The sequence below is a fragment of the Pelodiscus sinensis genome, chromosome 17 (genome assembly GCF_052426305.1).
Source record: "Pelodiscus sinensis isolate ZL-2025 chromosome 17, ASM5242630v1, whole genome shotgun sequence".
In the NCBI taxonomy this organism is placed as follows: domain Eukaryota; kingdom Metazoa; phylum Chordata; order Testudines; family Trionychidae; genus Pelodiscus; species Pelodiscus sinensis.
The window spans coordinates 24267957-24290978 of NC_143068.1; the positions used below are offsets into that span (position 1 = coordinate 24267957).

At 46.4% G+C, this 23022-nt stretch overlaps 1 protein-coding gene across 10 annotated transcripts in view; it reads left to right on the plus strand.

Moving 5' to 3' along the window:
• Positions 1-23022, plus strand: part of ZMYND8 (zinc finger MYND-type containing 8) — a 165524-nt gene that overhangs the window by 86796 nt on the left and 55706 nt on the right. For 8 of the 10 annotated variants that reach the window (XM_089769699.1, XM_089769693.1, XM_089769695.1 and 5 more), the window contains 3 exons: positions 6145-6293; positions 18321-18539; positions 22324-22437. In XM_089769699.1, the coding sequence (XP_089625825.1) occupies positions 6145-6293; positions 18321-18539; positions 22324-22437 (482 nt within the window). Of the gene's footprint in view, positions 1-6144; positions 6294-18320; positions 18540-22323; positions 22438-22569; positions 22689-23022 lie in introns of those variants that run through there. The other 2 variants (XM_075901561.2, XM_075901568.2) reach the window with 2 other exon arrangements.

A 23022-nucleotide genomic window follows, 5' to 3' on the forward strand; every position in this document is an offset into this window, starting at 1 on the left:
GGGCAGCTGGGGCTATGGAACCCACCTTGCCAGACATTATGGCATCATATACCCTGTTGGTTCAGCAGCCTTTAGTCCATTGCTCGGCTGCTACTGTATGGTAATTGGGTTGAGTATCAATGCGCTAAAGCAGAGGTGGGCAATAAGGATTTGGAAAGCAGTCATATTAATTTTATCGAATCTGATTGTCAATGGTTGTATAGACAAACTTACATAATCACTGTCAGTGAGGTCATATAATCATAGAACTGGAAGGGACCTGGAGAGGTCATAGAGTCCAGTCCTCTGCCCTCATGGCACGACCATTGCCTAGATCATCCCTGATAGATGTCTGTCTAACCTGCTCTTAAATGTCTCCAGTGATGGAGATTCCACAACTTCCCTAGGCAGTCTATTCCAGTGTTTAACCACCCTGACAGTTAGGAAGTTTTTCTTAATGTCCAACCTAAACCTTCCTTGCAGCAATTTAAGCCCATTGCTTCTTGTCCTATCATCAGAGGCCAAAGAGAACAATTTTTCTCCCTCTTCCTTGTAACACCCTTTTAAATACAGGCAGTCCTTGGGTTACATGGATCCGACTTACATCAGATCCCTACTTACAAACGGGGTGAGGCAACCCCACACTAGCTGCTTCCCCCCAGCAGACTAGGGAGACGCGAAGCTAGCGCCACCTTCCCCCAGCAGACCAGGGAGACGCAGAGCGGCTTTTCTCAGCAAACACCTCAGCTTGAGAATAAAGGACTGAGGGAAGTGAGGTGTGGGAGAATAAAACTGAGCTCTGGAGAAATGTTTGGCTAGAGCTTCCCCTAGAATAAGTACCAGTTCCGACTTACATACAAATTCAACTTAAGAACAAACCTACAGTCCCTATCTTGTACGTAACCTGGGGACTGCTTGTACTTGAAAACTGCTATCATGTCTCCTCTCAGTCTTCTCTTTTCTAAACTAAACAAGCCCAATTCTTCCAATCTTCCCTCATAGCTCATGTACTCTAGACCTTTAACCATTTTTGTTGCTTTTCTCCATATCTTTCTTGAAATGTGGTGCCCAGAATTAGACACAATACTCCAATTGAGGCCTAATCTGTGCAGAGTATAGTGGAAGAATGACTTCTCGTGTCTTGCTCACAACACTCCTATTAATGCATCCCGGAATCATGTTTGCTTTTTTTTTTTTTGCAAGAGTGTCATACTGTTGATTCATGTTTAACTTCTGGTCCACTATAACCCCCTAGATTGCTTTCTGCAGTATTCCTTCCTAGAAATCACTTGCCATTCTGTATGAATGAAACTGATTGTTCTTTCCCAAGTGGTGTTTTTTGCATTTGTCCTTATTAAACTTCATCCTGTTCACCTTTGACGATTTCTCTAGTTTATCCAGATCATTTTGAATTTTGACCCTATCCTCCAAAGCACTTGAAACCCCTCCCAGCTTGGTGTGATCTGCAGACTTAATAAGCATACTCTCTATGCCAGTATCTAAATTGTTGAAGATATTGAACAGAACCAATCCCAAAACAGACCCCCGAGGAACCCCACTTGTTATGCCCTTCAGCATGATTGTGAACTATTAATAAGTACTCTTTGAGAACGGTTATCCAGCCCCATCTAGGTTGTATTTCCCTAGTTTATTGATAAGATAAGAAGGTCATGTGAGACCATGTCAGATGCTTTACTAAAGTCTAGGTATACCACACCCACTGCTTGTCTCTTATCCACAAGGCTTGATATCCTATCAAAGGAAGCTATCAGATAGGCTTAACATGATTTGTTCTTTACAAATCCATGCTAGCTGTTACCTATCCCCTTATTATCTTCCAGATGGATTCTTTAATTATGATATGAATGGAGATTGCCTATCTCTTAGAGCTGGAAGGGACCTTGAAAGGTCATCGGGTCCAATCCCCTGCCTTCACAGCAGGACCACGTACCATCTGTAACAGATTTTTGCCCCTAATCCCTAAATGGCCTCTGCAAGGATTGAACTCCTAAACCTGGGTTTAGCAAGCCAATGCTCACACCACTGAGCTATCCCTCCCCCAATTACTTGCACCATTATCTTCCCTGGCACAGAAGTTAAACTCACGGGTCTGTAGTTTCCTGGGTTGTTCTTATTTCCCTTTTTATAGATGGGCAATATATTTGTCCTTTTCCAGATGTAGAAAGTTAAATAGGCAAACATGCTAATCTTTTGACTGAGCTGCACTGCTGTGGTAGGCCAAGATTTAATTTCCAGTATTAAACATAGTCCTTAATGTCTACATGAGGCTTTTTTACACTGCTGTAAGTTCATCCATGCAAATCCTCTGGAGAAATGGTTCCCAACCTTTTTTGTACTGCAGACTAGCAAACCCATTCACAAACTTTTGGTGGACCAGTAACCTTTTATGTGCATATTTGCAAATTCATATAATGAATATGCACATAAAAGGTTACTGGTCTACCAAAACCCCTGGCCCCCAGAGCCTCTGCAAATAGCCAGCTTCAGCTCTGGCAGTTGCCATATGGCGGGGGGCTGCCACAGCTGAAACCGGCTGTTTGCAGTTGCTCTGCGGGCCAGAGCTGGGGTATACCCTGGCCCCCTGAGTCCTTCAGTGGGCTAACCCTACAGCTCCCCACCTCTCCACTACCCCCTAGTGCCAGCCACTGACCCCAGAGTTCCTGCACCAGGCCCTCCCAGTGTCAGCCCTCCATCCCAATGCCTCCATGCCAGCCTCCCACCCCTTAGTGCCCCCCAACACCAGCCTCCTCTCCCCCCCCGTGCCAGCCTCCTGTTTCCCGAGCCCCACTGTAGCCAACCCCCAGGTCCTCTCTAGTGCCAGTCCTCAGTATTAGCCTTGTCCGCAGAGACACTCAGTCCCAGCCCTGTCCCTGTAGCCTCCCCACTACTAGTCCCACTCCCAGACACAGCTGCTGCATAGCTACACTGCTCTAGTAGTGCACAGAGATCTGAGTAAAGAGACAGATGATGAAAAAAATTCCCCCAAACATTTTTTAAATAATTTTTGTTTGAGTTTTACAGCTCTCTTTGTTCATTTAAAAAGTTTAAGGAAAATTTAAGCCAGTATTAAATTAAGCCTATTCAGCAATTAGCATTCACCTTTGGTTTATCAGAATTTACTCAGTGAGAGTTGATTGTCTACTACAACTGATTACTTAATTATGCCTTCAAAAATATGGCAGTAAACTCTTTGTAACCCAGCCAAATTTTTCATGTTCATTTGAAATCAGTTCAATTTGGTAACAAGGAAAAAAAATCAAAACTCACATTGAATTTCATCAGGTATCTTTCTGACTCATGATCAGTCCTTTCTTGTAAGATTCAGAGGGGTAGCCCTGTTACTTTGTAACTTTTAAAGAAACAAGTAGTCCTGTAGCACCTTAGAGACTTACAAAAATATATATGTAGTGTGAGCTTTCATGAGTGGGTTTTGCCAACAAAATCTCACATATTTATAGGGCTTGCCAGCTGTGCGGTTCTCTGGGCTGCGCAGATCGCGTGGCACCGGCTGTGCCGGCTTGTAATCTACTCGCCATGGGCGAGTAGATTACATGATTTGTCGAGCTGTGTGTGTGTGTGTGTGTGTGTGTGTGTGTGTGTGTGTGTGTGTGTGTGTGTGTGTGTGTGAGACAAAATATATATTGTTAGTTTTTAAGGTGTGAGACAAAATATATATTGTTAGTTTTTAAGGTGCTGCAGGATTACTGGTTGTCTTGGTCATAACAGACAGTTTAAATAGAGGTTAACCTTTTCTAGACCATACATATTTCCTCTTAAAAATCTTAATCAAATACATAGAGTCCGTGAATAAAAACCTTAATAAGATAAAAAATTGAATATGTGCTTTGAGGATCTCAAATCTAGTACCTAATTTTTCGATGGAGAAGAAATAATGCTTAATGTCACGCGGAAGACTTCATTTGTTGATGGCTAGTTTATGTTTAATGGGATAAAGAGGGCTGATTAGCTGGTTGAACTGTTTTTTGGGGGTGAGGGGAAATGAATCCTTCTTCCCAATCCCTTCAGATTTTTGCTTGGTTTTCACTGGATACAGTTATAAGTCGTTTGAAGGAGAACATCTGTAGGAGGAACTTAGAGGCAGTGTAATCTAATGACTAAAGAAGAAAGTCAGGGTTCTATAATTGATTCTGCCGCTGACTTGTATGATGTTGAACAAGTTACTATATATTTCTTTTTTGGTTGTGGCTTATTAATAGACACCTCAACAGGGATCATGTGATGTTAAAATCCTATTTGAAAAAGTTTTGAGATCTTGAAATGACATATGACATAAATGTACAAATATTATTATTGTGGGCATATCTGTAGATATATTTTAGAACTGAAATGTCTGTCTATTTGTGCAAGAACTCCTTCTAAACGGTAATAGCTAGGGACACCAAATTTAGTAGGCAGTTTCCTCTTATCCTAACTTAAAGGAAGGTCAGATTTTGTCATGTTGGAAACAGGGGAAGTGGCAGGAATAGGGCTGTTTTCCACAACATGGAATGGGTGGGGGTGCGGAGAGAGGAGGGACACAATCCTCACACTCACTACTAGGGGCAACAAGTGGGGCTAGGATACTTCAGATTGGTGGGGCTAGGATACTTCAGATTGTGCACTGGGGACAGCCATGTCAGCACAAGACTGGCTGGGGACGGAGCTCTGCATGTTGCCAACCAGGCCACCTTCTACATGTAAGGCTCCTTTTCCCCCTCTCTCCCACAGCTACAGGGCCTCCCCTCCACCTATGGGTGCCTGCACACTCCCCCTTCTCCTTCTCCTTGCCCTCCTGCCCCAGCTGTGAGTCTCCTTAGGGGCATAGTGATTTTTTCCTTCCCCCAGCCTCTTCAACGACATGTGGGGATTCCCCTTCCTCCCCCACCCCAGTGCCTCATGGGACCTGGGGGTTCTCCCCTTTCTCTCCCTCCCCCCCCAGCCCTCACTCAGCTGCTCATGGGGCCTAGGGATGCCCTCTCTCCCCCCCCCCCTTTTCCTCTTGGAGCCTGGGGATTCCCTCCACTCCCACTTCACCTGCACAGGGGGAATTCCCTGTCTTCCCCTCCTCACTACTTCAGCCAAAGCTTGGGGATTCACCTCCCCCTCCCACAGGGTCTGGACGTGCCCTTACACACCCAAGCTATGCTGGGTATATCTGCTAGTTTATAATATACTTAGGGACCAAATAAACAAGTGATATTGTTCTTTATCAAAAGTGTCTCAGGTTCTCTGAAAGAAAGGGAGGAACATCTGGACTACTCATTTACTACATATTAATTTGTGATTTCTTTATTCTCCTCTTCCATCTTTATAGCCTCTGATTCCTACTGTGTTACTTGACCTAGTGCCATCAAAAATTACAAATATTGTATCTTTGCTTCTTAAACTTCAGGTATAAATCTAGCAAAGAACAGTTCACTGCTATGCTTCATCACTATCCTCTATACTTCAGAATTACTTACTAAAACAAGAAAAGTTTATTATAAATGTAATCCTGAGTGTAAGTGAAAAACTTTCTAACATATGAATGGACTCTCATAGCTATGTGACATTACCAGTTTTATCAACCACTTGTTGAAAAGAAATGGAGAAATAGTGCTCTCTTCAGTAAAGAAATGCAAAGTTGGGATGTTAAAATGCATTTATTTGGGTTAAAGTCTAGCCTCTGAATTTTTCAATGGATACATGTTTATGGGGGCGAGGGGAGGGAGATGAAGGCAGTGGATGCTGGGAGCTGGCTCTTAAACTGGCTCCGCGCAAGCACTGACTCCCATTTCTCCTCTTCCCCCTTCACAGAAGCATCTGTATCAGCGTTAGCAGTGTAGGTGGGGGAGTTGACTCAGGCAGCTTGGTACACGCAAGCTGGCTCCCCGTGTGTACTGGCTCCCTCTTGCTACACCTCCCTCCCCCCGCGCTGCTGTTTCTGTATCAGAGGCAGCAGCACAGAGGGCGGAGGCGGTTCCATAGTAGTTGGCTCCCCATGCACACTAGCTCCTGCCTAACCAAGAGGGTAAACCATTGAGCCCAGGCGTTCACATCCCTAATGTACACTGCAGAGCTATGTAGCTCTTAATAGGATGCGTTTTCAGCAAATGTTTCAGAAAGTATATTATGGACTAAAGGTGTTAACTTTATTTTTTATAGATCCTGGCTCTGCCGAACGCACAGCACAGAAGAGGAAGTTTCCCAGCCCTCCGCACTCTTCCAATGGCCACTCCCCTCAAGATGCATCCACGAGCCCTATTAAAAAGAAAAAGAAACCTGGCCTATTGAACAGTAACAATAAAGAGCAGGTAACAGAACTCACTATCTTAATGTAATAATAGCATATGAAATCATTAAGAATGTAATGAGAATGAATCTGGAGCTTTCTCCTCTTTACTCAGTTTTATACTTGTACTGCAGATTTCCATTAACTGATTGTGGTGAATGGGACAAGATAGCTAAATAGAACTTTGTCTTCCCTAATATCTGAAAACAAGGAGTAGTCTGTGAAGCCAAAAAGCAGGAAATTTGAAACCGGTCAAATGAAATGCTACTTTTCTAAGCATGTTGCCAACATACTGACTTCTGAGCAAAAAAGGTTATTGAGAAATATATTATAAATCATATTAATTTAGCAGGATCTTTTTAAAGGACAAGGTATATTCATAACAATACTTGTTATTGTTAATATATTGTTAATATTAGGGAAAATCAAAACTCAGGTATGAAAGGATTTCCTCCTTGTTCCTGTTACAAAGCATCAACAAGTAACTAGGTGCCTTACAAGAACCCGGTTAGGGATGTTTCCCCTTTCTCTGGATCACTGTATAGTGGCCATTGCCTAAATGAAACCAGATGAATCAAAGGATCACATTCATTATGGGTATTTTTATTTTCTGTGTCCAGGTGAAATTACAGGTGCACCATATGATGCTGTTTACTTGACCTGCCTGAACAAATTTAGAAGCTAGCTTGACTCCTTTGAAAATCTGGGCGTCTGTGCACCAACTCATAACTAAATTTCCATTAGGGCTATCAATTAATTGCAGTTAACTCCAGCAATTGATGCAAAATAAATCAACTTCATTAAAATATTAGTTTTGATTAATCACAATTCTTCAAGTGCTTGCTCATATGTATTCCAGTTGAGGGGTGTGCGTGCCATTTCTTGGCTGCTGGAAAATTTTTACCCTAGGTGCTACCTGTTGGACTGGCTGTGGAACACCTTGAAATGGCACTGGTGAAACAATGTATATGACCTTTCTGACCCAACCGTCCCTCAGTTCTTTCTTACCACTAACGATGGCTGTTGGAACTGTGGCTCACTTGCATTGAAATTCTCCCTGGCCTTTAGTGTTAGTTTGTGAGAGAATAATTAATAGTTAGGAGGTAGCTAGCATTTGTAGCAGTGGGAGTGAAGGGGTTTTCCCCTCTCACCCAAGTTTAGTGTTTAGAGGCTTTTTGGGCCACATCAGGTTCCAGCCGGTTGACACCATCTTTAATTCTACTTCTTTAATGGTTGTGCCGAATGGCTCCCCTGCCTAGGTCAGCCCAGGGATCCAGGAGGAGAGGGCCATTTTGGAGGCATCAGGTGCAGTTTGGGAACAACGGGAGGGGCTTCGCAATTCACATGCGGCTTGTGAGCCTGGAGTTGGCCACAGCTGCTCTAGGGGTTGGGGCATGCTAATATCCCAGGAATTCAAGTCCTGCAGTTTTTGCCATAAGTAAGTGCTGATGAACTACCTCCAAGATGCCTGGTCTTCAGTGCCTGGGGGAAGCTCACCAAGCAGATAAGATCTGCAAGGCCTTCATCGCACCAGAAAGGAGTCAGACTTGCATCTTAAGTAGCTCTTTATGGAGTCCGCCTTGCATCCGCAAAACCCAGACATGGTACCTTATGCTTCAGTGCATAGCACACCACCTTCAATTCCAGCCCAGCGCTCCCAGTACCACACATTCCCTCAACACAGCATATGACCTTCAAGCTGCAGTCCTCACAACAGACATTTCCCTCTTGTCCCTGGACTGACTTTTCGCACAGACAGCCTAGGTATCCCCATTGTAAGCCATCTGGGCCACACACTGATAACAACCAAGGACAGTCCAAGCCTTCCTCAGGGTCTTAGCAGGCCTTTTGAAAGTATGCCCGAGGACAGAGTACTGATAATATCAGATCCTATTCCCTTCCATGACTGACTTTCCCTCTTCCACCAGGCCTGGGCCACTATCACCTCAGACTGGTAGGTTGGACAGGTGGTGGAAATGGGTTACTCCATCCCATTCTGCTCCCTTCCACGCCCATCTCTTTTCAGGGACCCCTCTCATGAGCATCTTCTCCGTCAGGAGGTGTGGTGTACAAGCTCCTGGATCTTGGGGCAGTGGCAGAGGTGCCAGCAGATTTCAGGGGCAGGGGCTTCTACTCCCATTAATTCTTTGTTCCAAAAGCAAAGGGGGTCTAAGGTCCATCCTGGACCTCAGAGAGCTCAACAAGTACAAGTTTCAGATGGTCTCATTGAGCTCCATTTTTCCTTCCCAGGATCTGGGAGATTGGTACACTACCCTCGACTTAAAGGATACATACTTCCATGTAGTGATCAAGCCATCTTACAGGCACTGTCTCCATTTCTTAGAGGGCAACAACCATTTCGAGTTTATTGCCCTTTTCTTGGGCTTTCTACAACACCCCGGGTATTCACCAAATGTGTGGCGGCGGCGGTAGCAGCCATGCTATTCAAGTATACCCCTACCTGGATGACTGGTTTTTGAAGGGCTGCTCCCATGAGCAGGTAGAAGCCCACATCACCTTCACTTGAGGCACTCTGGTCAGACTGGGCCTGTTCCTCATTCCCGAGAACCCTCATACCCACGCAGTGGATCAAGATTATGGGACAGTGATCGATGCCTTCAGGCAGTTCTGCCAGAACAGCAGTTCGTGGCACTGACCCAGGTGTTGTGGTCACTTGCTGAATTTCTGGTGTCCATAGCCAGGACGTGTCTCAAGCTCATGGAGCACATGGCGACATGTATGTATGTATAGGTTGGACTTTGCTAGTTCAGCACCCTCGGGACCTGACTGGTCCTGAACGAAGGAATTTGCCCCATCAGGGGAGGTCCTTCTCCTGGACCACGTTGCCACTGGCTTAGGGCTCCAGCCTGCCCCCCCGCTGCTGCCCCAGCTCCCTGAGGCTCACTAGATGTCACTGGCCCCGCTGTGGCCAGAGCTCTACAGCCAGGACAAAGCTCTACAGCCGCCTGGCTCTGCGGCTGGGGCCAGAGCTGCATACCCAGGGCTGGGGCAGAAGGTTGGAGCTGGAGTTCTGCAGCCAGGGCCAGAGGTTCCTGGCTGCGGCTGAGGCTGGGTCTGGAGCTCTCCGGCCTCTGGAGCCAGAACGGGGCTGAGGCAGAGCTCTGCAGCCACCACTGGGGATGGAGCTCATCATCATGCTGCCTGTTCCCCCTAGCCTCCCAGCACTGGGCTCCTGGCTGAGTTGCTGGCACCCCCTACAGTGCTCCTACCCTGCCACCAGACCTCCCTGTTCCTGGGCTCTCTGGTCCAGTAACATCTGTGATCTGTGCTGGACCACGGATGTTGCCAGACCAGGGAGTCCTGGGGAGGTACAACCTGTACTTCCATTTGCCAGGCTCTACCTGTGTCGCCTCATGTCTTGGCTGGTGTTGGCATATTGGTGTGTGTGTGACATGGTTTTCGTGGTGCCACACTATATGATTTATGCCCTCCGTTGGTGGTTGAACCCCCAGTCGGTGATGGTCAGCTTCCCTTTTCACGCTTTGCAAACCATGGTCTCTTGTCACAGATGCGTCTGCTTTGGGCTGGAGGGCTGACCACAGGGACATCACCCCACAGGCGATATGGAATGCAGACGAATTGCAACTCCACATAAATGTATACAGACTCAAGGAAGTCTGCCTCATATGTCTCACTTTTCAGCCATATATCTTCAGGGTCAGTGCATGGCAGTCATCCTAGACAATACGACTGCTATGTACTACGTCAACAAACAGGGCAGAGCCAGGTCATCTTCCCTCTGTCAGGAAACGCTTCGTTTGTGGGAATAGTGCATAGTCCATTCTATTCACCTGGAGCCTATTACCTCCCTGGGGCCCAGAATTTGCTGGCAAATGGCCTCAGCTGCTGTTTTTTCATCCACAAATGGTCCATCAGGCCAGACGGATGTCCTTCATGCCATTTTCAGGAAGTGGGGAGTTCCCCAACTCAATCTCTTTGCTACTTGGGCCAGTGGGAAGTTCCTACATTTCTGCCTGTTCTAGAACCTCAGCCCATAGTGGACACTCTTCTGATCCTGTGGCACGCTGGCCTCCTGTATGTGTTTTCCCCCATTCCCTCTGGTTCACAAGGTGGTCCTCAAGCTCCCCAGAGACTGGGTGAATGTTATCCTGATTGCTCCAGCATGAGGTCGTCTGCACTGGTACCCCACTCTCTTGGAGTTGTCAGTGCAACTGCCAATCCCACTTCCTCTGATCCTGGACCTCATTGCGCAGGTTCATGGGTGTTTTTGCCACCCAGACCTCTGTTCCCTTTACCTCATGGTGTGGTTGCTTTACAGCTAAATTGGCCTGGTTGGAGTAAGTTCAACAGGCCTTCTTTGCTAGACGGAAGTCTTCTACCAGGCTTACTAATTCTGTCAAATGGAAGCGGTTTTCATGTTAATGACTACAGCCCAGTTTGGACCCTTTGTCTACTTCCATTCCTCAGGTGCAGGAGTACCTACTAAGCAGCAAGACTTAGTATCAGGGATGTAATAGTCAGGGCTTGCTGAGCGGCGGCGAGCCCTGCTCGCCAGCCACACGGTTCTGCGCTCTGCACATGTTCAGATCGCTCTGCGCCGGCTCTTCCGGGGTGTAATGTATTCACCACGGGCGAGTTGATTACATTGTTTGTTGAACCCTGGTAATAGCGTAGTTGATTAAACAATTAATCGACCATATGCATCCCCCCAGCCAGTAAATTTTTTAGAGGGCTAGTCAGCAGCCTGGCTCAGTCCCACCTGGTGCTGGGTCCCAGGAGCTACCCTTGCTGTGATTCTGCAGGTGGGCGGCAGCCCAGCTCAGTCCCAGCTGTTCTGCAGGCTCAGTCCTGGCTCATGCTAGGTCTGGGAGCTACTCCTACTGCAGCTTTTTCATTGCAGAGCTTCAGTGGGAGTCACTCCTAGACCCAGCACCAGCCAGGACTGAGTCAGAATACCTGCCCACCCAGCTCCTAAAATACTTTCATTGCAGAGCCACAGCAGGGTAGCTCCTGGAACCCAGCATGAGCCAGGACTTAGTCGGGCTGCTTGCAGAGCCGCAGCAGGGGCAGGTCCCGGGAGCCTGCGCAAGCTAGGACTGAGTGCTTGCAGGGCTAACCATTATCGATTAATTGTGTAGTTTGACAAAATTTTTGTTGATTACATGATTTAACGAATTACACGCTTCTTAACATCCGTATTTAGCACTTCATTGCTTAAGGTGCACATGGAGGCCATCTTGGCTTTCCACCTGGGAAAGGTTGACTGTTCAGTGTTCTCAAGCCCTTAGTTGGGTACTTCCTCAAGGATATGGACAGACTTCACCCTCCAGTTCAGCACCCTGCCTCTGCTTGGGACCAGTGTTCCCTGTAAGCTTCACAGGTGATTAATCCACCCTGCCCGGTCGGGGGATCAGTGCAGCTTAGAGGGAACACTGCCTGGGACCTCAGTCTAGTCCTCTCTGTGCTAATGGGTCCGTCTTTTGAGCCTCTGTGTTCCCTGCTTTATCCTTCATGAAAAGTGGCCTTTCTGGTTGCGATTACCTCTGCTCGTTGGGTATCAGAGCATCGCACCTTGACATCAGAATCTCTGTACACTGCCTTCCACAAGAACAAGGTTCAGCTTTGACCTCACCCACCCTTCCTTCCAAAAGTGGTCTCCATTTTCCACGCTGAATAGGATGTTTTTCTCCCGTTGGTCTACCCTAAGTCTACCAGAGCTCCAGGGAACAAAGACTGCATTCCCTCAATATGATGTGAGCACTCACTTGCTTCATCGATCAGATAAAGTCCTTTTGCAAGTCTGCGTGGCTATTCGTGACAGTGGCAGATCATGTGAAAGCATTACCAGTCTTATTGCAGTGTATCTCCTCTTGAATTATGGTATGTATCCAGGTGTGTTACGATCTGTCCAAGTGTCTCCCCACTGACTCTCACAGTGCACTCTACACGAGCACAAGCCTCTTTGGTGGCTTTCCTGGCTCGTATACCTATCCAGGAAATCTGCAAAGCCATAACCCTGTCCTCTGTGCATGCAAACCTTCACGTTGCACTACGTCATTGTGCAGTAGTCAAGAAAGGATACAGCCTTTGGTTCCATGGTTTTCAAATCAGCCATACTCTGACTCCTATCCCTCCACCTATGTCACGTCAGTTGGAATACATATGAGCAAGTGCTCAAAAAAAAAATTTAAGTTATTCACCTTTTAACTGTTGTTCTTCGAGATGTGTTGCTCGTATCTATTCCGTACCTACCCTCCTTCCCCACTGTTGGAGTAGCCAGCAAGAAGGAACTGACCCATTTGAGTTGGCAGGGTTATATATAGGGCATTGCACTGGAACTACTCCAGGGGATTCCACAACTGACCCAACAAGTAGTAGCTAGGGTAAAAACTCCCCGGCATCGTTGTAATAGATATGAGCAACCCATCTCTCTTGAAGAACAACAATTACAAAGGCGAGTAACCATTTTTTAATTGTATTGTTAAACAATATGAGAATACCAATTTAAATGTACTATAAATATTTTTGAATATTTTCTACAATTTCAAGTGTATTGATTTCAGTTACAACAGAGGATGAAAATTGTACAGTGCTCACCTGGGAAATGCATTAATTAAATTTGGGGGGAGAATTGTATACTGTCATATATTTCATGGTATGACAGTCTCTGATGATGATCAAGCATGCAATGTGTGTGTGTTTCTTTCTTTCTTTTTTTTTTTTTTTAAAGAGCACTTTCACTACAGATATGACAGAATGTGAAAAAGGTACCAACATGAGATTTCTAAAAGTAGCTCTAGCACTCAGTCCCTGGTTTAGGAGTCTCAGGTGCCTTGCAAATATGAGCAGAATGAGGTGTGGAACAAGCAGTGGCAACTAAAAAGAATATCAATCTTCTGTTGGCATCTGACTCAGATGATGAACATAGACACAATGATCTGCACTGACTTGGATCGTTATCGAACAGAACCCATTTATCAGTACTGCACCCACATTCTGTTTGTAATTGAAATCAGTATTTGAAAATATAGAAAACAGCCATAATATTTAAATAAATGGTATGCTGTTATTGTTTAACAATGTGATTAAAACTGCTGTTAATCAGGACTATATTTTTAAAACCGTGTGATTGATCATGATCAATTTTTTTTTTTTTTTTTTTAGTTGTTGGACAGCCCTGAGTTCCATTGTTAATTTCAAGATGCTTCATTTTTTAATGTTTACTTTCTTATGCCAAATACTCTTTGCTTTTAACTGTGAGCAATTAATGAGATTTTTTTCGAAAGCAGTTGAGTCCAAAAGCCATCCTGAAAATTAGAGGCATTCTTGATTGCTTTCTTGTTTTTGATAAGATAGTGATCGGTTGGACTTATTTTTGAACCAATCTGAAAGTGGTCTGTTTATCATATAAACTGGCCTCCTGTCCTGTCCTGTTTAATCCTTAAAAGCAATATGACGACTGGTGTAGAAATTTGTTTTATATCCGTTTTACTGCTTTATAGTGTACAAAGAAGGCTGAGAGTTAGGGATGTAAGCGACAAGCAGGAGCTGGACTAGTCATTTCCCCCTCTTCACCCCCCCCCCCCCCGCTCCACTCCCCGCCTTGCTACCTCTCTCCCTTTGAAATGTATAGGAGCCGAAGACGGCTCTTGTACATTTCAAAGGGAGAGAGGCAGCTGGAACCCTGCAAGCCAGGAGCGGCACCTATACATTTCAAAGGGAGAGGCACAGTGGAGATAGCAAGTGCCCCCCTTATCGACTAATTGAGTAGTCAGTGGAAATTCCATCAACTACTCAATTTAGCTGATTAATTTAACATCTCTACTGACAGTATGTTGAATTGAATTTCCTTTTCTGCATAATGCCAACATGTACTAGTATGCACCAGGAATTATGTTGGGAAAGTTTTATGGCCTGTGTTATGCAGGATGTCAGACTAGATGATCCCAGTGGTCTTCTCCTGGCCTTGAAATCTATGAATCTATACCAAAGAGTTATGGAATTGGAGAACATGTATAAAAAAGTTGGAAAATTAGAGTTCTTAACTAGGCAGTTATCACATAAGCCTTCTTGGCTGCAGCTCATTTTCCTAAATATCAATAATTCTTTTTCACGCAACTGGGTAAGCTGCTATATTGATTTCTCCAAATCAATTTGTAACTTTTACTGTAGTTTTATTTAGTTTTTTCTTTTTTGTTAGTCCGCTCATGTTAATTTAATATAAATACAGACTACAAGCAGTAAGCCCTTTTTAAAACCAAGTGACTACAGGTTGGGCCTCACTGGTCTGGCACCCTTGGGACCTGAGCGGACCCAGATGAGGGGATTTGCTGAACCAGGAAAGGTCCCCTGCCACTAGATCCCTCAGCCTGCCACCCCTCTCTGTCGCCAACTCCGTTGGCCCCGTTGCTGGCTGGGTAACATGGCTGCCTCAGCCTCACTGCCATATCTGCTGCTCCAGTCCCATTGTTGGCACAGCAGCACACAACACTGCCCATGCTGCTTTGGCACTGGCTCCACTGCCAGCCGGCACACAGCCCCAATTGGACTGCTGACCTGTCATGGCCTCAGCTGGGGTACTGTGTCCTCAAATCCGCTGCTGCAGCCCCGGATGGGCTTACCCTGCTGGGCTGCCGCAGCTCGGCCTTACTGACAGCCAGACTGCAATGGCTCTGTTCCCACTGCCAGGCCGGCACGCAGCCCCGCTCGGGCTGCTGTGGCACAACCCCACTACCAGGCTGGCACGCATGGGCTGCTCCAGCCCCAAATGGGTTGCCGGGCTGTCCCTGCCCCACTACCACGGTCCTGCTACTGTCACCTGGCTGCTAAGGCCCTGGCCCTGCTATCTCCAGCCTCGCCTTTCACAGAGTTCTCAGCTGCTGGCCCTCCTGCACTGGGGCTTTCTCTTTCAGCAACATCCAGGGTCCTACTGGACCACAGATGTTGCCGAATGAGAGAGTCCTGGTTTACAGAGATGCAACCTGTAGCTACTCGAGCCCTGACTTGACTATCATGGAAAGAGAGCATGGAAAGCTGCTAGTACAACTCAGAGAGAAGTTTTTTGAGAGGAGAGTTACAGCTTTGTTCAATGTTGAATTTTAATTTATAATTATAGTTTGCTACATAAATATTTTGCTAATTCATGAGAAATCAAGTGAGAGGATGTCTTTTAGGCAGATGACTGTCACTTTGAGTCCTTTGGTCTTTTCTTTTTAGCCCCGTGAATGTATTTCACTGGTCAGCTGCTCAGCTTGGTTCAAAGGAAGGGAGGTGATTGTTTAAAGATGCACACGCAATCGTGCTAATACTTAGTTGCCTGGGATTTCTAGGAAACCAAAAATTCTTCTATTTAGAAACAGCATTTGCTTATTTTTTCTTTCGGTGTGGATTTTTAAGGACTTTTGTATCGAAACAGTATTTTTGCTTAGGAAATGTATCTGCTGCTTATTCCTGAAGTGAAGTCATAAGGTATTGGGAATTAGTAGTGATTTCAGTTGCTCATGGTCTGTACTTAGTGTAGCTGGATAGGTAAAAACACACAAGTCTACACCAGAAAGACTGTAATTTGCACCCATGGAGTATTCCCTTGCTCAAAAGCTGAGTATGGTATAGCAGTGTAAATTATAGCTTTCCTTTCTACACTTGAGGTTTTCATTCTCATAGCTACATCAGTGTCTGGCTATCAGTAGTTGAAATTGTAATACATTCTTAATATATATATAAGGTTTTATACAGTATCTCTAATCCCATATGATTTCTGAAATGTTTAGTGGTATATGGGTATTACACATGCATAACTTGCAATATCATATTACTCTAAAAGCAAGCATGCAGGGGGAGCAACTGCATCTATCTCTGTTGTGGAAACACACAATACCTGTTTAGTAGTGCACAGCAGTGCTGCATGTGATTTAATGAGAGAGAGAGAGAGAGAGAGAGAGAGAGAGAGAGACAGAGACAAGTATGACTAGATGGAATTTCTTTCATTTATAGTTAAGGGGATTTTTTTTGTGCAAACAGTTTTTCTGTGGTAGTACCAATTCCTGCTGTAGGCAAAGCTGTGGATACTGCAAGTCTTAGCTTGCACTGGTCCCTATTGGGGGACCTTACCCTGTAGCGGGCACATCTCTGTATTCAATATAAAGTCTCAGAGGGGTAGCTGTGTTAGTCTGTAACTTTAAAAATTAGTAGTCCTGTGGCACCTTGGAGACTAACCAAATGCATGCATATAGTATCAGGAGCTTTCATGGGCAAAATCCAGTTCTTCAGATGAGTTGAAGTGTGGGGAGGGAGAGAAAGAGAATCCAGAATTTGAGACAGGCCAATGTTCACCTACAGACAACCCTTTAACCTGAAGCAATTTTCTAGCAGTCACCCGTCACACCTCAGATGCACTTACCCAGGAACCTACCCCTGCAATAAACCCCATTGCCAACTCTGTCCACACATCTATACAAGTGATACCATCATAGGATGTAACCACATAAGCCACAACATCAGGAGCCAATACAACTGCACATCCTCTCGTGATATATGCCTTCAAATACCAGCAATGCCCTTCTGCCATGTACATTGGCCAAACTAGACAGTTTCTACGACAAAGGATAAATGGACAAAAGTCAGATATCAGAAATGGTAACACACACAAACCTGCAGGGGAACATTTTAACTTGTCTGGACACTCAGTCATGGATTTAAAAGTAGTCATTCTTCTACACAGGAATTTCACAAGCTAATTACAGAGAAGGATTGTGGAATTTGCCTTCATATGCAAATTTGAGACAATTTTCCTGGGCTTGAACAAAGACATTAACTGGATGTCCCATTATAAAACCAGCCTTCCATACATTTAGCACCTCGTTTACATCAAAAGCCAAGTATGGGACACTTCCAGACCATTTAATTAGTTTCCTTAGCACCTGCACTACAATTGATAGGTACTGTTTTTCCCTCTCTCCTTTCTTTTTCTGTTATAAATTCTAGATTTCCCCTTTCCCCCCCCCCCCCCCCCACTTCAGCTCATATGAAGAAGTGGGTTTTACCTAGGGATGTAAAGGACTAGTCGACTAATAAGCAAATGCTTATCGGGTAGTCAACAGAATAGTTGACTAATCGCCCCACCCCCTCCTCTGTCGCTTCTGTGAAAGAGACGGCAGAGGGTTACTTCAAAGCTGCAGTGCCGCTTGAAGCCTGAGGCCAGACCCTGGGCTCCATGCAGCGCTGCTGCTTTGAAACACTGTGTGCAGCCTGGGTGCCCATGGACTGCATGCGGCATTTCAAAGCTGCAGTGCCATGTGGAGCCTGGGATCAGCAGGGGAATCCACTGCTGACACCAGGCTCTGTGCATCGCTGCTGCTTTGAAATGCCGCATGCAGCCTGGGGACATTCCAGCTGGCCCCGGGCTGCATGCAGTGCTTTCACCTTTGAAGCTTAGCAACAGCCCTAGGACTTTTGCTATACTTCAAAGGCAGGGGCACCCTATCAACTAATCAAATAGTCAATGCAAAGTGCATCGACTATTCAATTAGTCAGTATTGAACATCCTTACTTTTGAAAGCTTATGATACTATAATATACTTTTTGTTGGTCTCTAAAGTTCCACAGTATACTTCTTGTTTTTGAATGTGAAGGCATCTACTAGTCTTGCTACTGGATTATGTTGTCTTCCCCTATCTCTCCAGTTTGTTTTCTGTCATGAATTTAGTGAGAGCCAATGTTGTGCATCAGCATTCCCTCTAAGCTGTAGGGCAGCACAGCTTCACAGATGATTGATTAATCAGTCCTGCTCAGTCAGTCAGCTCCGTGAATGGAGCTCTGAGCCTCTGATTGACCAGGGCTGATTAATCACCCCCTGTCCTCCCCCCACCCTGCCCCCGCACAGCTTAGAGGGAACACTGGTGTGCATGATAGAGAGTAAACCTATTTGTAAATATCCATTCTGCATTTAATGAAATAATATATTTACATAAATGCTAAATGAGTTCTGTAAACTGCTTTGTTTTTATTATGAGTATTGTTATATAGATTTGTTTTGAAACCAAACCTGTCTTTCTTGCCTACATTTCAGTCAGAACTAAGACATGGTCCGTTTTACTATATGAAGCAGCCACTCACCACAGACCCTGTTGATGTTGTACCACAGGATGGACGGAATGATTTCTATTGCTGGGTTTGTCATCGGGAAGGCCAAGTCCTCTGCTGTGAACTCTGTCCTCGGGTTTATCATGCTAAGTGTCTGAAACTGACAGCGGAACCAGAGGGGGATTGGTTTTGCCCAGAATGTGAGGTTAGTTTGATATAAGGGCCTGTGCATGTGTCTTCTGTTCTTGAGTTTCAAGGGAAATTTTTACCCCTTCAGAATTTGTTCTCCTTTCACTTTATTTGAGATTCTGTTGTTCTGACTTTGTCTTGGAAAAGGTAGTAGAAGGGGTAGTATGAAGCCTGTTCTGTTGTTTTGGGTATCTACAGGAGGTCCCTGATATGCGACTGCCCAAGTTCCAACCTCCTGCACTTAAAGCCATTTTTGTAAGTGCGGAAGGGGCTGGAAACCCCCGACTCACATCCTCGGCCTGCATTTACGATGGCGCAGGGAACGCTTCCCTGGGAACGGATCGCATCGCAAGTTGGGGGCCTCCTGTATATTACATTTGTCTTCTGACCCTGAATCAGCTTCCTTTGTTTTCCTGTCTCAAGAGAATGCTACATTTCAAAGAATAGTCACTTTGTCAGTACAGGCAGTCCCCGGGGTTATGTACAAGATAGGGACTGCAGGTTTGTTCTTAAGTTGAATTTGTATGTAAGTCGGAACTGGCGTCCAGATTCAGCCGCTGCTGAAACTGACCAGCGGCTGACTACAGGAAGCCCGAGGCAGAGTTGCTTTGCCCTGGGCTTCCTGGAATCAGCCGCTGATCAGTTCCTACAGAGGCTGAATTTGGACGCCTGGGACAGAGCAGCTGGGGCGCTGCCGGGTAGGTCCCCGCAGCGCCGCGCCTCAGCGCTGCGGGGACCAACCCGGCAGCACCCCAGCTGCTCTACCCCAGGTGTCCCCAAGTCAGCCGCTGCTGAAACTGATCTGCGACTGATTCCAGGAAGCCCGGGGCAGAGCAACTCTGCCTCTGGCTTCCTGTAGTCAGCCGCTGGTCAGTTTCAGCAGCGGCTGACTTGGGGACGCCTGGGCCAGAGCAGCTTGGGTGCTGCCGGGTTGGTCCAGTAGCGCCGAGGAGCGGCACTGCGGGACCAACCCAGCAGCGCCCCAGCTGCTCTACCCCAGGCGTCGTCGGCGAGAAAAGCCTGGTCTGCTGGGGGGGGGGGGGGGGGGGGGAGAGAGATGCACTAGCTGCGCCCCCCCCCCCCCCCCCCCCCCCCCCCACCAGCAGACCAGGGAGACGCAGGTGGCGGGACCACCGAGACGTGCCGCGGTCCCGCCCGCATCCTCCGCGGCTTTGCTCTGCGTCTCCCTGGTCTGCTGGGGGGGGGGGGGGCCCAGCAGACCAGGGAGACGTGGAGCAGCTTTTCTCGCCCCGGAGGACGCGGGTGGCGGGACCGCGGCGCATCTGGGAGTCCTGCCGCTCGCATCCTCCGGGCGAGAAAAGCCCCATTCGTAACTGCGGATCTGACATAAGTTGTATCCGCGTAACTCGGGGACTGCCTGTACCTCTGATTCTGCAGTGTTTGACTAATTTAACTTGTGATCCCTCTATTAGGGTACGTCTACACAGCAATATTATTTCGAAATAACTAGTAGTATTTCAAAATAATGTCAGAATACTGTCAAGCTGGAGGACATATTACTCCGACTCCTATAACTCTCATTGTATGAGGAGTAAGGGAAGTTGAAGAAAGAGTCCTCTGTTTCAAAATAAGTGCGGTGTAGGTGCTCCCAAATTAAAAATAAGCTATTTCAAAATAAACTATGCAATTGATGTAGCTCAGTTTGCCTAGCTTATTTCGTGTTAAGCTCTGCTGTGTAGATGTACCCTTAGGGTATGTCTACACTACAGCGTTAATTCGAGTTAACTCAATTCAAAATAGTTAATTCGAATTAGCTTAATTCGAATTAACGCACCTACACACAAAAACTATTTCGAAATAGCGCGTCCACACTGAGTGGACCCTGAACCGAAGATAAGGCTGGCTGGAACCAGTGCCAGCAGGGCATCTGGTTAGGACTTAGTGTGTGGGGCTGCGCCTGAGGCTAACTGAGCTCCGTGCTTAAAGGGACCCTACCCCCACCTGGACAGACAATTCTCAGGGTTCCCCACTTGCTTGTCTACCTCACTGAGGAACAGCAAAGCAGTCCTGTCTTGGAGTGCCCTAAGTGCCCGCACTCGGAACACCACAGCACTCAGCCACATGAAGCCAGAGCTGGCCCTGGGCATGCCGGCGCATCTTGCAGAGTCGTTGCCATCAGCCCGGCTGCACTTGCTGCAGGCTGCCATCCAGGGGGTCCATCGGGAGGCTGTCAGGATCGAGGAGGCCCTGCAGGAGAGCGTCCACCCAGAGGAGCCCTCAGAGCCACCCTGGTCCTCCCCACTGGGGGCTCGTGCCCCATTCCTCCCTTATATCCTTCCACTTACCCCTCCTTAGCTCCCCTTCCTGATGTCAAATAAAAGGCACATATGTTCAAAAATAGAAACTGGGTTTATTGAACAAAACTGCGGGGGGGGGGGGGGGGAATGAACCTCTGGGGAGACTGGGAAAAGGAGGTGGGAGAGGGGAAGAGAGAAGGTGGGAGAGGGGAGGGGGAAACCTGGGAGGAGGGAGCTGGAAGGGGTAAGCTACGTGGAGGGGAAGCTCAGGGCCCATTGTTGGGGGTCTCGCCGGACCAACTTGATTTTCATGCAGACCTGCTCCTGGGTTCGCATGTGGCCATTGGTGGCAAGGCTGGCAGCTATCCTGCCATAGACAGCCGCGTTCCTCCGTCTAGTGCGGAGATCAGGGACATTGGGGGCATCCCCCCCAAACCTGAATAAGGTCCATGATCTCCACCCTGGACCAGCAAGGAGCCCATCTTCTCCAGTCCCTGTCAGGCTCCTGGGAGCTGGTAGAGTGCTCCTGGGGAGCGGTGGAGGGCTGGCTGCCAGTGGCTTGCTGGCTCATATTTTGGGGTCACTGGGTCAGGGGCCCCACCCCGGTGTCCACTGCTGGCTCTGGGCTGGCAGGCTTGGAGCTGGCACAGGCACTGTGACCAGGGTCTACCCCTTTAATGGCTTCAGAGCTCAGGGAGAGGAGAGTAAGTTTTCCTGGTTGTGCCCAGAGTAGCCACAAGGGCTTCCTGGGAAGGGCTGGAGGCCCCCTATTTCGAATTAAGTGTCTACACAGCACTTAATTCGAAATAGCTATTTCGAATTTGATGTTACTCCTCATAGAATGAGGTTTACCAAATTCAAAGTAAGTGCTCCACTATTTTGAATTAATTTTGAAATAGCGGTTTGCATGTATAGACACTATTAAAGTTAATTCGAAATAATGGCTGTTATTTTGAATTAACTTTGCAGTGTACACATACCCTTAGTGAGAAGCTCAGCTCTACAGCAATGAATAACAATTGTTCTATAGCGCCTACAAAATGGTGGGTATTAATATTATTTTTTGAGCGAAATAAATAAACATTTGCCTCTAAATTTTCTCTGATTCTTGGGAATAGAACTGCACATTTTCTGTGATTTTGGGAATTGAACTTTAAATATTAATAAATCCCAAATATGGATTTGATTTGAGTATTGGGTTAGAATTTAGAATATGAATAATTTTAAGAAAATTATCTAATTCCAGTCAAATTTGGGCATTGAGGAATTCCATGGATTCACTTCAATAATAATGCAGTAGAATATGAATATAATCTTGTCTTTATTAAAGTTTTCTGATATGTTCACATTATGCACTGAATAAAATAAATTTCGGAGGAATAATTTACATCTGCTATGTTATGCTGTCAGCACTGTTGTATTTTCATGGGATGGTTATTACCAGGTAGTTCAATAATGATTGGACATTTTAATGTAAAATAGTCATGAAAAAGTCATCCAGAAATGTTTTCTGATTAAATATTTTGTAATCTTAATTTGCAGAAAATTACTGTAGCAGAATGCATAGAAACTCAGAGTAAAGCTATGACAATGCTCACCATTGAACAGCTATCATACTTACTCAAGTTTGCACTACAGAAAATGAAACAGCCAGGGGTAAGGGGAAAATTTCTTAAACTAGACTTGTATGTATAATGTAATGTTGGTAATATGTTTCCTTTTGTTGATCTTGGTCATGGCATCGCTTATTGCAGGCCTGGGCAAATACCCTCTGCGGGTCGGATGCAGCCCAGCAAGTCACCAGATCCAGCCCACGGATACAACAGGGAGCCTCAGCCAGACTCCCTGCCTGTCCCCCTGCACACTGCCGAGAAATGCAGCCATTGCGGGGCTCTGTTTGAACAGCTGTGAGTCCCAGGGAGGGGAAAGAGACTTCATGCGCTGCCCCACTCCCAGCACAATCCCATTGGCCAGAAACTGTCGAATGGGAGCTGCCTGCTGTCGACAGTTAGCTTGTGAACACCTTCTCCCTCTCCCCTCAGGCTCCTAGCTATTCAAAACCCACATGACCCCTGCAGCCAGTGTGGGGTTAGGGCAGGCAGGAAGTCTACTTAAGAAAGGGGGTCAAGCAGGTAAGTCTCCCAGCTAGAGCCTGCTTCTGGCACCCCAACCCTTTGACCCTCCCCCACATAACCCAAACCCTCTGCCCTCCTCCTCCTCCTCCATATCTCCTCCCAGTTC